Source organism: Octopus bimaculoides, chromosome 16 (assembly GCF_046866305.1).
Source record: "Octopus bimaculoides isolate indiv1 chromosome 16, ASM4686630v1, whole genome shotgun sequence".
Taxonomy (NCBI): domain Eukaryota; kingdom Metazoa; phylum Mollusca; class Cephalopoda; order Octopoda; family Octopodidae; genus Octopus; species Octopus bimaculoides.
The window spans coordinates 30,221,581-30,234,080 of record NC_142943.1 but is presented as its reverse complement, the minus strand read 5'-3'; the positions used below and the strand labels follow the sequence as shown (position 1 = coordinate 30,234,080).

Here is a 12,500-nt window from a genome sequence, read left to right as displayed (position 1 = left end):
GGTTCAGTCCCACTGCATGGCACCTTGGGCAAGTGTCTTCTACTATAGCCTCGGGCCGACCAAAGCCTTGTGAGTGGATTTGGTAGACGGAAACTGAAAGAAGCCCGTTGTATATATGTATATATATATATATATATATATATATATATATATATATATATATATATATGTGTGTGTGTGTGTGTGTGTGTGTGTGTGTGTGTTTGTGTGTCTGTGTTTGTCCCCCCACTATCGCTTGACAACCGATGCTGGTGTGTTTACGTCCCCGTAACTTAGCGGTTCGGCAAAAAGAAACCGAAAGAATAAGTACTAGGCTTACAAAGAATAAGTCCTGGGGTCGATTTTCTCGACTAAAGGCGGTGCTCCAGCATGGCCGCAGTCAAATGACTGAAACAAGTAAAAGAGTAAAAGACTATATATAATATATACGTAATATATATATATAATATATATAACATACATACATAATATATATATATAATATATATATGTATATGTATATATACAAATTTATATTTATATTATTTTCTTTGTGGTTGGGTCGTTGATGATCTCTTTCTAGCATATCAGATGTCCACTTAGTGGTCATCCCTTCTTATATGCATGTAATATATATATATATATATATATATATATATATATATATACATATATATATTATATATGATATATATCTATATAATATATATCTATATAATATATATATATATATATATATATATATATATATATATATATATATATATATATATATATATATATATATATATATATATGTGGGTGTGTATGTGTGGGTGTATGTATATATGTGTTTGTGTTTGTGGTTTGTGAAAAAATCCAAATTAAGAAAGAGTTATCAAAAATGGTAAAAAAAAAATGCTGGGAAACACAAAAGTTAAATAAACTTGCCCGTGTTATTGAAATTTTCCTCAAATGTGGAATTATTATCAACTGAAATAATAAAATGAAAGAAAACGAAATAGAGAGAGAAATATTAATTTTATGAAGACACAAGACATGCTGTGAATGTTGGAGAAATTTGGTCTTTTTATCAGATGAGCTTGTGGAATTATTGGGAAATGCTATAGAAAAACCATGTCTGTCTGTCTCTCCCTAGTTCCTTATTTATAGCTGTGTGGTTAAGAAGCTTGCTTCGTAACTATATGGTTTTGGGTTTAGTCCCACTCAGTGGAATCTTTGACAGGTGTCAACCAAAGCGTTGTGAGTGAATTTGGTAGATGGAAACTGTGTAGAAGCCAGTTGTGTATGTGTGTGTGTCCCTGCTGCCATAACTTGACAATTGGTGTTGGTTTGTTTACACTGCTGTAACTTAGCAGTTTGACAAATGGGATAAAATATGTACCCTGAACTGTAGGTCAGCAGAGGTAGGTCAGCAGAGGTGGCCAAATCATTGCTCCTCATCTCCCCCTGGCATCCATCTTAACTCCTCACTCTTACTCTAAAGCCAACAAGAAGCTCATTCAGCTGCCTCTTTCATCCTGCACACAGCCTCCCTTCGCTCCTTTCTTCTCATTCCAATGGCTGTAAGCATCCTCCATGCCAACTGACAAGAGAACCCCCTACAGCCAACCTTGACTAGAAAAAGCCATACCTGCCATCCCTTCTCCCTGCAATCCTGCAGAAGGCTCTCATATTTGGCATGCTTCCATTCATGGTCTTCATCACACTCCTCTTCCCACAGGACTGTGAGCTCGGTTAAAATAATTTTCTTGGTCTTTTCAACCCACAGAACCGCATCTGGCCTCAAGGTTGCATGGATGACCTGGGGAAACTGCAGTCTCTCTCCTAGGTCCACCTTTATATCCCATGATTGGGATCCAAGCAGCAAGCTATGTGTCATTTTTGTGGACTTTACTTGCCTCTCTCCCTCTCTCATGAACTTAATTGCTGCTGTTGCTTTCCACTGATAGTAATATTTCTTAAGCCCTTCCTGCTTATGTAGATGTGAGCAAATGTCTCAAGCATTCTATCATGGCACCACTTATGTCCAACTCATATGTATAGCGAGGTCGTTGCCAGTGCTGCTGGAGTGGCTCCCGTGCAGGTGGCACGTAAAATACACCATTTTGAGCATGGCCATTGCCAGAACCGCCTGACAGGCCCTCATGCCGGTGACACGTAAAAGCACCTACTACACTCTTGGAGTGGTTGGTGTTAGGAAGGGCATCCAGCTGTAGAAACTCTGCAAAATCAGATTGGAGCCTGGTGCAGCCATTCGGTTCACCAGTCCTCAGTCAAATCGTCCAACCCATGCTAGCATGGAAAGCGAACGTTAAACGATGATGATGATGATTTTTTTTTTTTTTCTCCGTGTTTTTCTCCTTGTCTCCGTATTCTTTCTGTTGAAGAGCGTAGCTCGAAACGTTAAAGACTTTCCGTATTCCCGAGCGTCATACTAATACATCCTTTTGTTGTTTACACCACCTGTCCTCGTCTGTTGTTGTTTTTTCGTACATTCTCCCATATATATATATATATATATATATATATATATATATATATATTCACACACACACACATATGAGTGTGTGAAGAGAGAGAGATGGTTAGTTTAGTGAAATTTATGTGATATTAAAATGTCTACCTGAGTACACCTATTAATTATCCTTCCTATCTTTATAATGTTCCACCTACTATGTGATACATTCTAAGGCCCACTGGGGTTGGTGAGGAAGAAAAGGCGAAAATTATTCTTAGACTGGAGACCAACCATGAATGCTTGCAACATTCAGACCAGTTATAGGTAACCTGTAGCCCATGGAACTTGCTGAATGGCAAGCCCAATGAAAAATTATCTTAACCCTTTAGCTTTTAAACCAGCAAAATCTGGTCCAAATATTTTATGCTCAAACTGGCCAGATTTGACCTCTCACATCTACTGTAAAATGTCATACCAAAAATATACAATCACATCATCAAAATTTCAAAGCTATAATATAATTACGTTTAAAAATGTGAATAAATAAGCATCACATGTGGCACAATAATTTGACTGCTAAAGGGTTAAATTTTTCATTTTTGTAACCCACCAGATGATGATTTCTGTTTCATGCAGCCCACTTCTTGAAAATGGTTGCTCATGCCTGATTTAGACTCTGTTTAAAGGAGTCAAGGGCTAGATGGCAGTGTTAAACAGGGTGATAGCCTCCCATCACAATAATGTACCCCTTAAAGGTGCCTAATGATAAAGTAATGGTAATAAACTGGATGACAGATAAATTCGAATACTGCAGTGTATCACAGAAAGATTCCCAAGGACAGGGTAGAAAGAGATAACAGATGATGTCCATTATTCAATAAAAAGAGATACAACTGAAGAATGACAAAGAAGAAAAACAATCACAGATGATGGATATGTGAAAATAGGAATCGGTATAAAATAAAATGTCAGATGTATTTCTGATCATGTAGAGGTAAGCCCATAACCAAAAAGAATGTAGAAGAAGCTAACAAAAAATATCATTAGAATTAATGATACTGATTGTTAATTAATTATATAAAATTAATTATAAATCAAAAAGTTAATTAAAATTCTTTTTGAAAATTAAAAAAACTAAAGATACAATGAAATTAAATAAGAATTCTAGAAATCCCCAGACCCAAGAATTTAAGAGAAAAAAGAAAGGTTTTTAGATGGTGATGATGATGATGATGTGAGGTAGAAGAAACCCAAAATGGTGTGGAAAAATTTCAGAACTTGAAACAGATAAAAATTTTTTTTAAAAACCCCATTCCAGAGTAATGTGAATATTATCAATAACTTGCCAGTATGGTTCTGGAGTAATTCTTGGTGAGTTACATTAACTGAAAAACAACAAAAATACCAATATATATGTGTGTAGAGAGAGAAAGAGACATGGTTATTCTTGTGAAATTTATGTGATATTAAAATGATTCCACCTGGGTACACCTATTAATTATCGTTTCCATCTCCAGAGTGCTTAACCTACTTTGTGACATAGCCTCAGGTCTACCAAAACTGGTGACGGAAGAAAAGGAGGAAATTATTCTTAGAATGGAGACCAGCCATGAATGCTTGCAACATTCACACCAGTAATAGGTAACCTGCAACCCACAGAACTCCCTGAATGGCAGGCCTAAAGTAAAACTACCCTGAAGTTTATATTAGTGTGGCCTGCCAGATGATGGCTCATGTCTCATGTGGCCCACTTCTTGACAACAGTTGTTTATTCCTGATTTAGAGTTTAAAGAACTCAAGGGCTAGATGGTGGTGTTAAACAGGGTGACAGTCTACCACAATAGTGTATCCCATAAAAGTACCTAAAGATAGATAGATGGTAATTAACTGGATGACAGATAAATTATATAATACAGTATTATACAAATAATACTGTTTTATAATGTGCCAAATAAAATTTCACAAGACCAGGATAAACAGGGTGAGAGATAATGTCCTTGAATCAATAAATAGAGACATAACTGAAGAACGAAAAAGAAAAACATGATCACAGATAATAGATATGTGAAAATAAGGAATTCTTATAAAAGAAAATGTCAGATAGATTTCTGATCATGCAGAGGTGATCATATATGCATAATGAATGTAGAAGTAGTTAACAGAAAATGTAATTAGAATTAATGATACTGATTGTTAATTAATTACATAAAATTAATTATAAATTAAGTCAATTAAAACCTTTTTATGAATCAAAAATTAAAGAAACAATGAAATGAAATTAAAATTGTAGAAATTCCGACACCCGAGACAAAAAGAATAAAAGAATTTTAGAGAAAAAGAAAAGAGCTTGATTTAAATGATGGTGATGACGTGGAGGAGAATTTGTAACAGAAAAAAACCAAGCATGAAAGGTAAAATGGTATGGAAGAATTTCAAAATTTGAAATAATAATAATAATAATAATAATAAAAGAAAATAAGCTTTCCGGAGTAATGTGAGGTAATGTGAGTGTTATCAGTAACTTGCCAGTATTGTTCTGGAGAAATTCTTCATGTGTGACATTAACTGAAAAACAACAAAAATACCAACATGGATATATATATATATATATATATATATATATATATTCTTACAGATATAGGGTATAAATTAATAATTGATTAATAAATAGTAATTTTACCAAGTAGTTCGGTGTGTTAAAAAAACCATTATCGGTAAACTCATATAAACATAATTAGAATTAGGGTTCAGTAAGAATTGCTTCACCACACACCGAAAATTAGAAATAGCAGTCAAAGCTACTATTTCTCTACCAAAATATGACTCCCAGACAGGAATACTCGCAACTTAACAGGCAAAAAAGAAAAAAATATTATTTTTTCTTTTTTGCCTGTTGCAAAATTGAAGACTGATGGTGTCATTCTGTCAAAGTGGGAACGCAGGATTTCCATGCTTATATTTTTTAACTTATGTGTTTCTTCATTTTATATTTTGAACTTGAAAAGGACAGACAAGATGTCGAAATATCGTTCAAACCAATAAATAATCTATTACAATCTCATCACACTCTTCTTATTGTCTATTTACCTTTGTGAAGAGTTACGTCAATCTTTTTCATACAATTCCTATTAATTAGGATGTTTTTAAAACATAGAATAGCTATGGGGATCCACCTGAGTAAAAAAGGAATCAAAAGGGTAATTAGTTAGAAAAATGGTTGAGAACAACTAGTTTAAAGGAATGGCCCCAAGCTTTTTTTGCACCACAGACTTATTTCGCGCAAGACAATTTTCCCACACACAAGGGAATCACTCTGCAGTCGACGATAGTCAATTAAAGAGAAGTGAAATTCTATGCGACTCTGTACCAAATGAACCACGAAACAGAGCTTAAACGTGTCTCGTTAGCAACGAGAGTAGCTTCCCTTACATCTTTCAAGTAAATTATTCATTTATCTCCCTTGCGTTAATGTCGTTTACTGTTTATAAGTAGAAGAGACTCTTCAGCTTTGGCAGAAAATGTTTATCGTGCTGGTAATAATGACAAAATGGTATGCAGTCCTTATTGTAAATGTGTTAGTCACTAACAAAAGGCTTATGAGTGTAAATATTATGTAAGAAAAGAAAAACGGATTAACTAAAATCGTGCGTTGTCGTGCGGTCCCCACTGTTACATATACAAACAAGGAGTTACACAGACGAAACCCAGCCAGGGACAGAAGACGAACACACGGACCTTCAAGTAAATTTAACCCTCCATTGGTGCAGTGGAGTATCTCATACCCCAGGTGATGTTTGTATATGTGTGTCTTACATTTGGCAGCAAGTGTTAGTGCCTACCATCCATGTAATTTCTTGGCACACTCCACTGAGTTAATTCCTAACTCCACTCAGTTACCTGCTGAGTGATGAGAAGTGTACACACGTATTATTTGTGTCTGGGGTTGTGCATACCCCACCATACCATTCACTGGACTATTTATTAACAGGTACATTTTTGTTTCCTTTTCTTTATTGTTTGTTATTTTATTTATTTATTTTTATATCTGAAAGGCTGATTATTTCTTGCATAAAATTATAGATTATCGTTAACTGACCAACATTTTTTTTTTTTTTTTTTTGCTATTAGATGGTTCTGAATGTCATAAAAGTGAGAAATCTTCTTTCCTTTCAGATTCACAATGGACTACGAAAGATAAATGGAAAAATTGAGAGAGAATTAGACATGGAAGAATCAAAATCATACAGTTTTCCACACCATACTCAATGTTGCAAGAATAAATGCATTCAATATATTTATGGCAAACTCTCAAACAGCTCTCAGGCACCGAAGGTTTCAAGTTGGTGGAGAACCATATCCATCATTGCAAGACAAACCCATATTTGAGGAAAGACTTGATAAGTAAGATTCAACATTTCTCAGCATCTGAGGAATTACCTCCAAAATGTCGTTGTGAAGATTCCATACAAAGATGCTCATTGTGCCCCAGGTCAAAAGATTGTAAGACAAGAAATTGCTGCCAGAAGTGCTATAAGCCAGTCTGCTTGCTACATGCTATGCACATTTGCATTGACGGCTTTGCCCAGAGTGATGAGGATGATAGTGCAAACAATGAATAAACTGTAAATATGAAAGGAACGACTTTTCCCACCAAAAAATAGTTTTATTTTGTTTGATCTTCATTTTCAAAGATTACTCATTTGTTTTTGTTTACATGTTAAATAAATATATTATATCCGAATATGTTTTTTGGTAATACTATTGCTTAAGAACACATAAAGTAATAAAAAGTACTAAAAATAGCTAAAACTACGAGTGAGGTTCTCTATACCCTACTGCACTAAACATGAAAAATACAGAACCGCACCACTGGAGGGTTAAGAAGAAACTACTTTGTAACAATAGTTCCATTAAAAAGCTGAAATTTAAAAAAGAAAAAGAAAATCAATACAGGTACAGGCATGGCTTGGTGGCAAAAAGCTTGCTTCCCAGCCACATGGTTTTGGGTTCAGTCCCACTGCATGGTGACTTCAGCAAGTATTTTCTGCTATAGCTCTGAGCCAACCAATGTCTTGTGAATGGATTCGGTTGAAGGAAACTAAAAGAAGTTAGTCAAATGTGTGTGTGTGTGTCTGTGTGTACCCATCACTGCTTGACAACTAGTGCTGGTTTGTGTTCAGCTCTCATGACTTAACAGTTTGGCAAAAGAGACCGATAGAATAAATACCACCAAAAAAATAGTGATTCGTTCAACTAAAACCCTTCAAAGCAGTACTCCAGCATGGTCACAGTCCAATGAGTGAGACACGTAAAAAATAAATATATGAAAATATCAAATAATTAAAATAATTACTGGCAGTGAATAAATGATCTTTTTGTTTTTCAAAAAACGAAAAGAAGACAACCCCAAACTTCTTTCCAGCTTACCTGCATCCCTATCCATGGGATCTGGGCCCCATTTACTGCCAGCAGCCCCTGTTATAATATGGATTGGTGCAGCAGCATCTGTGTAGTTCTCACTGACCACTTTACCATTGTAAACAGGATACAGACGTTCATAAGAATGTTCATGAGCTTCAAAAACTAGATCAACACCAGCAATGTAGAATATGTTCTCCAAGCTGGAAAAAAAAAAGAAAAAAAACACATTCAGAGAATATCAGTAACAAATAAAAGAAAACAAAAATGGAGAACATGTATAATTTATTAATTAGTTTATTAAATATTTTATTGGGCTGGTCTCATAATGTTTTGCTATCTGTTGCAACTCTTCGTCATCTGGTATGCACAGCAACCAGCAATAACTGTTATTGACAAAGTCATGTTTTTTTACAGCTTGACACCTTTTGTATCAGAAACCACAACACAGCATTGTAGAGCCTCCATCCCTCGAGATTGGCCATGTAGCTGTAAATGTGTAAGCAAGCCTGGGCAAGGTAGATTGTGGAAGATTGTTTGTTGGTGTTACGTGCAAGTTATCCTTCCCTGTGTTGCTAATATGGTCCAAGGGAAAGACTGCTACTTTAGACCCAAAACAGCTGGTATCAATTTCATTGTAAGTATTACTGTCAGAATACAAGGGACAAGAACAGTTAGCACAAAGCAAACTATATGACCCTCTAAACAGCTACGTCAATCCATCACCCTACACTGGTTATTTTTTTTTATCAACCCTAAAAGGAAATGCAAAATTTAACTTGGAAGAATTTTAACTCAGACAACCAAACCAAAAACTGTAAAACATTCTATCCAACACTAATGACTGCAAACTTTCCACCTTTCATAAAATAGACTTCGTGCAGTTTATAATGTCACTGGCACTGGGGGAATTACTGACAACAAGATTGTACAGTGATCTCTGCTTTGCATTTCTTTTGTCAGAGTTACCATTCTCCCTGACAGGCTGCTGGCCCTGTTGGTTCAGATATTAACATCTTCCCTGCTCTTTTCTTCTTATGTTTTGTTTTACAACTGGGTCACCTTACTTTCACCAATCAATATACAGTCTAGACTGTGAATGCATTTTAATCCTGATGGCGGTTGTCTGCAAGTACTGAAGTGTCAGGTGACACCTGACTAGCTCCATTTTAGTCTCACAATAGATCAGATAGAGCAATTTAGTCCCAGGTTAGATTAAATTAAACAGACTTTTGGTCAGAGGCATACCACCCATGACTATTCCATTTTGAGGATGTAGGACAACATTATTCAGTATTGTCCATTCAGTATGTTCTTTGTTCATGGGGAAGTTTTCTAACCTGTCAGTATATATAAATGTACTTATCCACAGCTATAAGCAGTTTAACTGCTATTTCTAGTAATATAAGTACTTCTAACATATACAGTCACAATTAGTGATGACTAAATCTTGCCTATATGGATTATATTGCACCCAGCTGCCCACATAAATCTTATGCTGTATGATTTGGCATTTCACTAAATCAGCCATAAATACATATGGCAATTATGTTGATACTGACAGAAAGAATTAGCTGTTCCATGGAAGCAATGGAGGCACACTATTGACAATACCCATTTTGATGAAACTTGCACTTCTAACTTCAATGTGCTCATGGAGCAGTCATATACCTTGTCAGTATATATAAATGTGCTTTTTTAGCAGCTATAAGTGGTTTAACTGCTATTTCTAGCAATATAATGTGTTTGTAGCACATACAGTCACAATTAGTGACGACTAAATTTTGCCGATAATACAGTTTATATTGTGCCCAGCTGCCCATATTAATTTTGTATTATATATAGTAAGGAAATGTGTACCAACCAGGAGAACTATAACCCTCATTAAATATGACTGAGGGATTGCTAGAAATAAGAGCTAAATGCTCTAATGCTGCAGTCAAAGTATATAATTGTATACATACATGCTGACAGGGACTGTAATAGCCTGAAGAGCAGCAGGTGAGATATTCCCAGACTGATTGACCAGTTTTGGCTTTTGCTGTGGGATTGGCCTACTTGGCTGATTCCAGACAACAATCACTCTCGGCATATATGACTACGCCACAGAAATCTATAAATGATTTAGCGAATCACTAATATCTATACAAATAATGTTTTTAGGTAGCAGTAAGCAAATCAGAGCATTTAGCTCTTATTTCTAGCAATGTAGGTGTTTATAATACCCTCAGTCATATTTAATGACAGTTATAATTTTTCTTGTTATTGCACATTTGCTTATGGCTATCTAAATAAATTATATGTATACACATTAGCGATTCACTAAATCATCCATAGATTTCTATGGTGTAGACGTGTGTGTGTGTTTGAGATATTGTTATGCTACTTGAAGTTTGTTGTCGCTATGGATAGCAGATCTATGGTGTAAAGAGTTCCAAACTTGACCTTTCACCTTATTTTGAATATCTAGGACAACATTATTCAGTATGTTCTCCCTTTCTCAAGAAAGTAGGGTGTAATTTGAAGCAGGTTTAGAAGCTATTCTCGAAAGTCATATAATCAGGTAAAATTTCAAATATGTCAAAGAGAGATTTTCATACAAGCAACAAATTGTCTAGAGAGGTTGTTGTTGTTGCTGATCTACTGAACAATATTGAATGAGCAGATCTATGGTCAAAGGGATTCTAGCCATGACCATCCCACAGACAGACTGACAGGTACTCATATATACACACACACATACACACATACATACATACATACATATACCTACATACACATATATGGAAGAAAGCAATAAAGGAAGGAAAGAAAGAAAGAAAGAAAGAAAGAAAGAAAGTGATCTTTACTGCTCTTTAACTTTGGAATTTTCCAAAGTACAATCATCATCATTGCTGTTGGAACAATACATTGGGCGATGACCAACAGCTATAATCCAAGGATGGTCTTTTCTCTGTTTATTTGCTTTGTCTAGGTCATCTATCAGCCAAGCAGACTGAGTTGCAATATGTTTGGTGTCTTTTATAAAGAATACTTCTGTGGAATAACTGGAAAGAAAGGAAAAAAAAAAAAATTAATTTAATTCGAAATTCAATGTTTTTATTTTTGTATTCTAAGTGGCAGGAAGAATATATACAAAACAAACAAACAAACAAAAATATATTTTGTCCAGTTCTTTATCTATTTTTCTTTATTATAAGCATAAAGCCTGAGAAAAAAAGAGGGGACACCACAAGGACAGACAACACAAAACGTGGGGTACATAGAACATATCGTATAATAAATAAAAGAATGAAATATTAAATGGCATATCTGCTCCAGTTCTTTATTTATTCTGGCATCATCCATGCCAACAACAACAACAACAACAACAACAACAATAACAATAATAATAATAATAATGTTTTCAAATTTTAGCCCAAGGCCAGAAATTTCAGGGTAGGGAATAAGTCAATTACATTGATCCTAGTGCTTAAATGGTACTTATTTTATCAACACGGAAAGTTGACCTCGGTGGAATTTGAACTCAGAACATAAAGACAAATGAGATGTTGCTAAGCATTTTTGCTTACTATGTTTACAATTCTGCCAGCTCATCACTTTAACAATAATAATAATAATAATTCTTTCTACAATAGGGACAAGGCCTGAAATTATGCAGGAGGGTGACTAGACGATTACATTGACCCCAGTACTTAACTGGTACTTATTTCATCAACCCCGATGCAAGATGTTGAAACTTTAGTGTGTTGATGTCCAGAGAAACAGGACATTGAAAATATGGAAGGTACACATCTCTCAACAGCTTCCAGCATTTCAATATTCTAAACAGGATGGGTATTTCAGACTGGAAACCCAAACTCCAACCATATACGGCTTTAAATCGATAGCTAGTAATAGTTTCTGATTTAAGCACAAGAATAGCAATTTTGAAGTGATATTGCATCCTAATATTCATTGCATTGATAATTCATTCCAAATTCTTACGATAGTTTTCACAATAGTAAAAAGAAAAAAAAGCCATTCCCTTATCCTGTAACAAAAAAGAAAAGAAAATCAATTAATTGAAGAAAATGAGTATAATTTTTTTCAAAATGTGTCAAACCTGATGAAATGTATTGGTCCGATATCAAAACTGTACCACAATTTATCCATCTTCATTGGCCAACTGGTTCCAGGCATGGAAAAACGGTAACAATATTGAGCGAATGTTTCATTATCAATCTCTGCAAACAAACATAAAATACATCAAGACCTATCTATCTATCTGTGTGTGTGTGTGTGTGTGTGTGTGTGTGTGTGTGTGTAAGCCATCTTAGAGTCCAAAAGTCAGGAAAAAATACACTCATATATCTGTCAGTTGAGTGGGTCTAATTAATCAAAGTGTATAGTATCATATATCTGTAAGGGACGACCGTGCGAACTCAAAAAGGAGAAATGGTGACAAATGGAAAAACAGAGGACTCCTTTTATTTAAACGTGTCACACGGTCGAACACACAATTATATATCGAAGATGATATACATAATATGTTATGCGACGATAACATAGATGACCAGTAATGAAAGACCACAACCGTATTATATGAATAACAGAGATATTTATTGTAGCGTTAAAGATGTATGTCTGTGTGAGAGTGTGA

General features: G+C 35.0%; 1 protein-coding gene and 1 long non-coding RNA gene across 7 annotated transcripts in view; one reads left to right on the top strand and one right to left on the bottom strand.

The window, feature by feature from the left end:
- Nucleotides 1-12,500, bottom strand: part of LOC106872651 (acid phosphatase type 7) — a 39,886-nt gene that overhangs the window by 5,392 nt on the left and 21,994 nt on the right. The window contains exons 6-11 of one of the 6 annotated variants that reach the window (XM_089364331.1): nt 11,964-12,084; nt 10,708-10,905; nt 7,868-8,061; nt 4,967-5,005; nt 3,787-3,825; nt 910-951 (exon numbers count right to left, since the gene is read on the bottom strand). In XM_089364331.1, the coding sequence (XP_089220457.1) occupies nt 910-951; nt 3,787-3,825; nt 4,967-5,005; nt 7,868-8,061; nt 10,708-10,905; nt 11,964-12,084 (633 nt within the window). The remainder of the gene's footprint in view (nt 1-909; nt 952-3,786; nt 3,826-4,966; nt 5,006-7,867; nt 8,062-10,707; nt 10,906-11,963; nt 12,085-12,500) is intronic. The other 5 variants (XM_089364333.1, XM_089364332.1, XM_089364335.1 and 2 more) reach the window with 5 other exon arrangements.
- On the top strand, nt 5,894-7,181 carry LOC149132335 (uncharacterized). The gene is made up of 2 exons (XR_016244630.1): nt 5,894-6,428; nt 6,614-7,181. It is a non-coding gene; the product is annotated as an uncharacterized LOC149132335 (long non-coding RNA).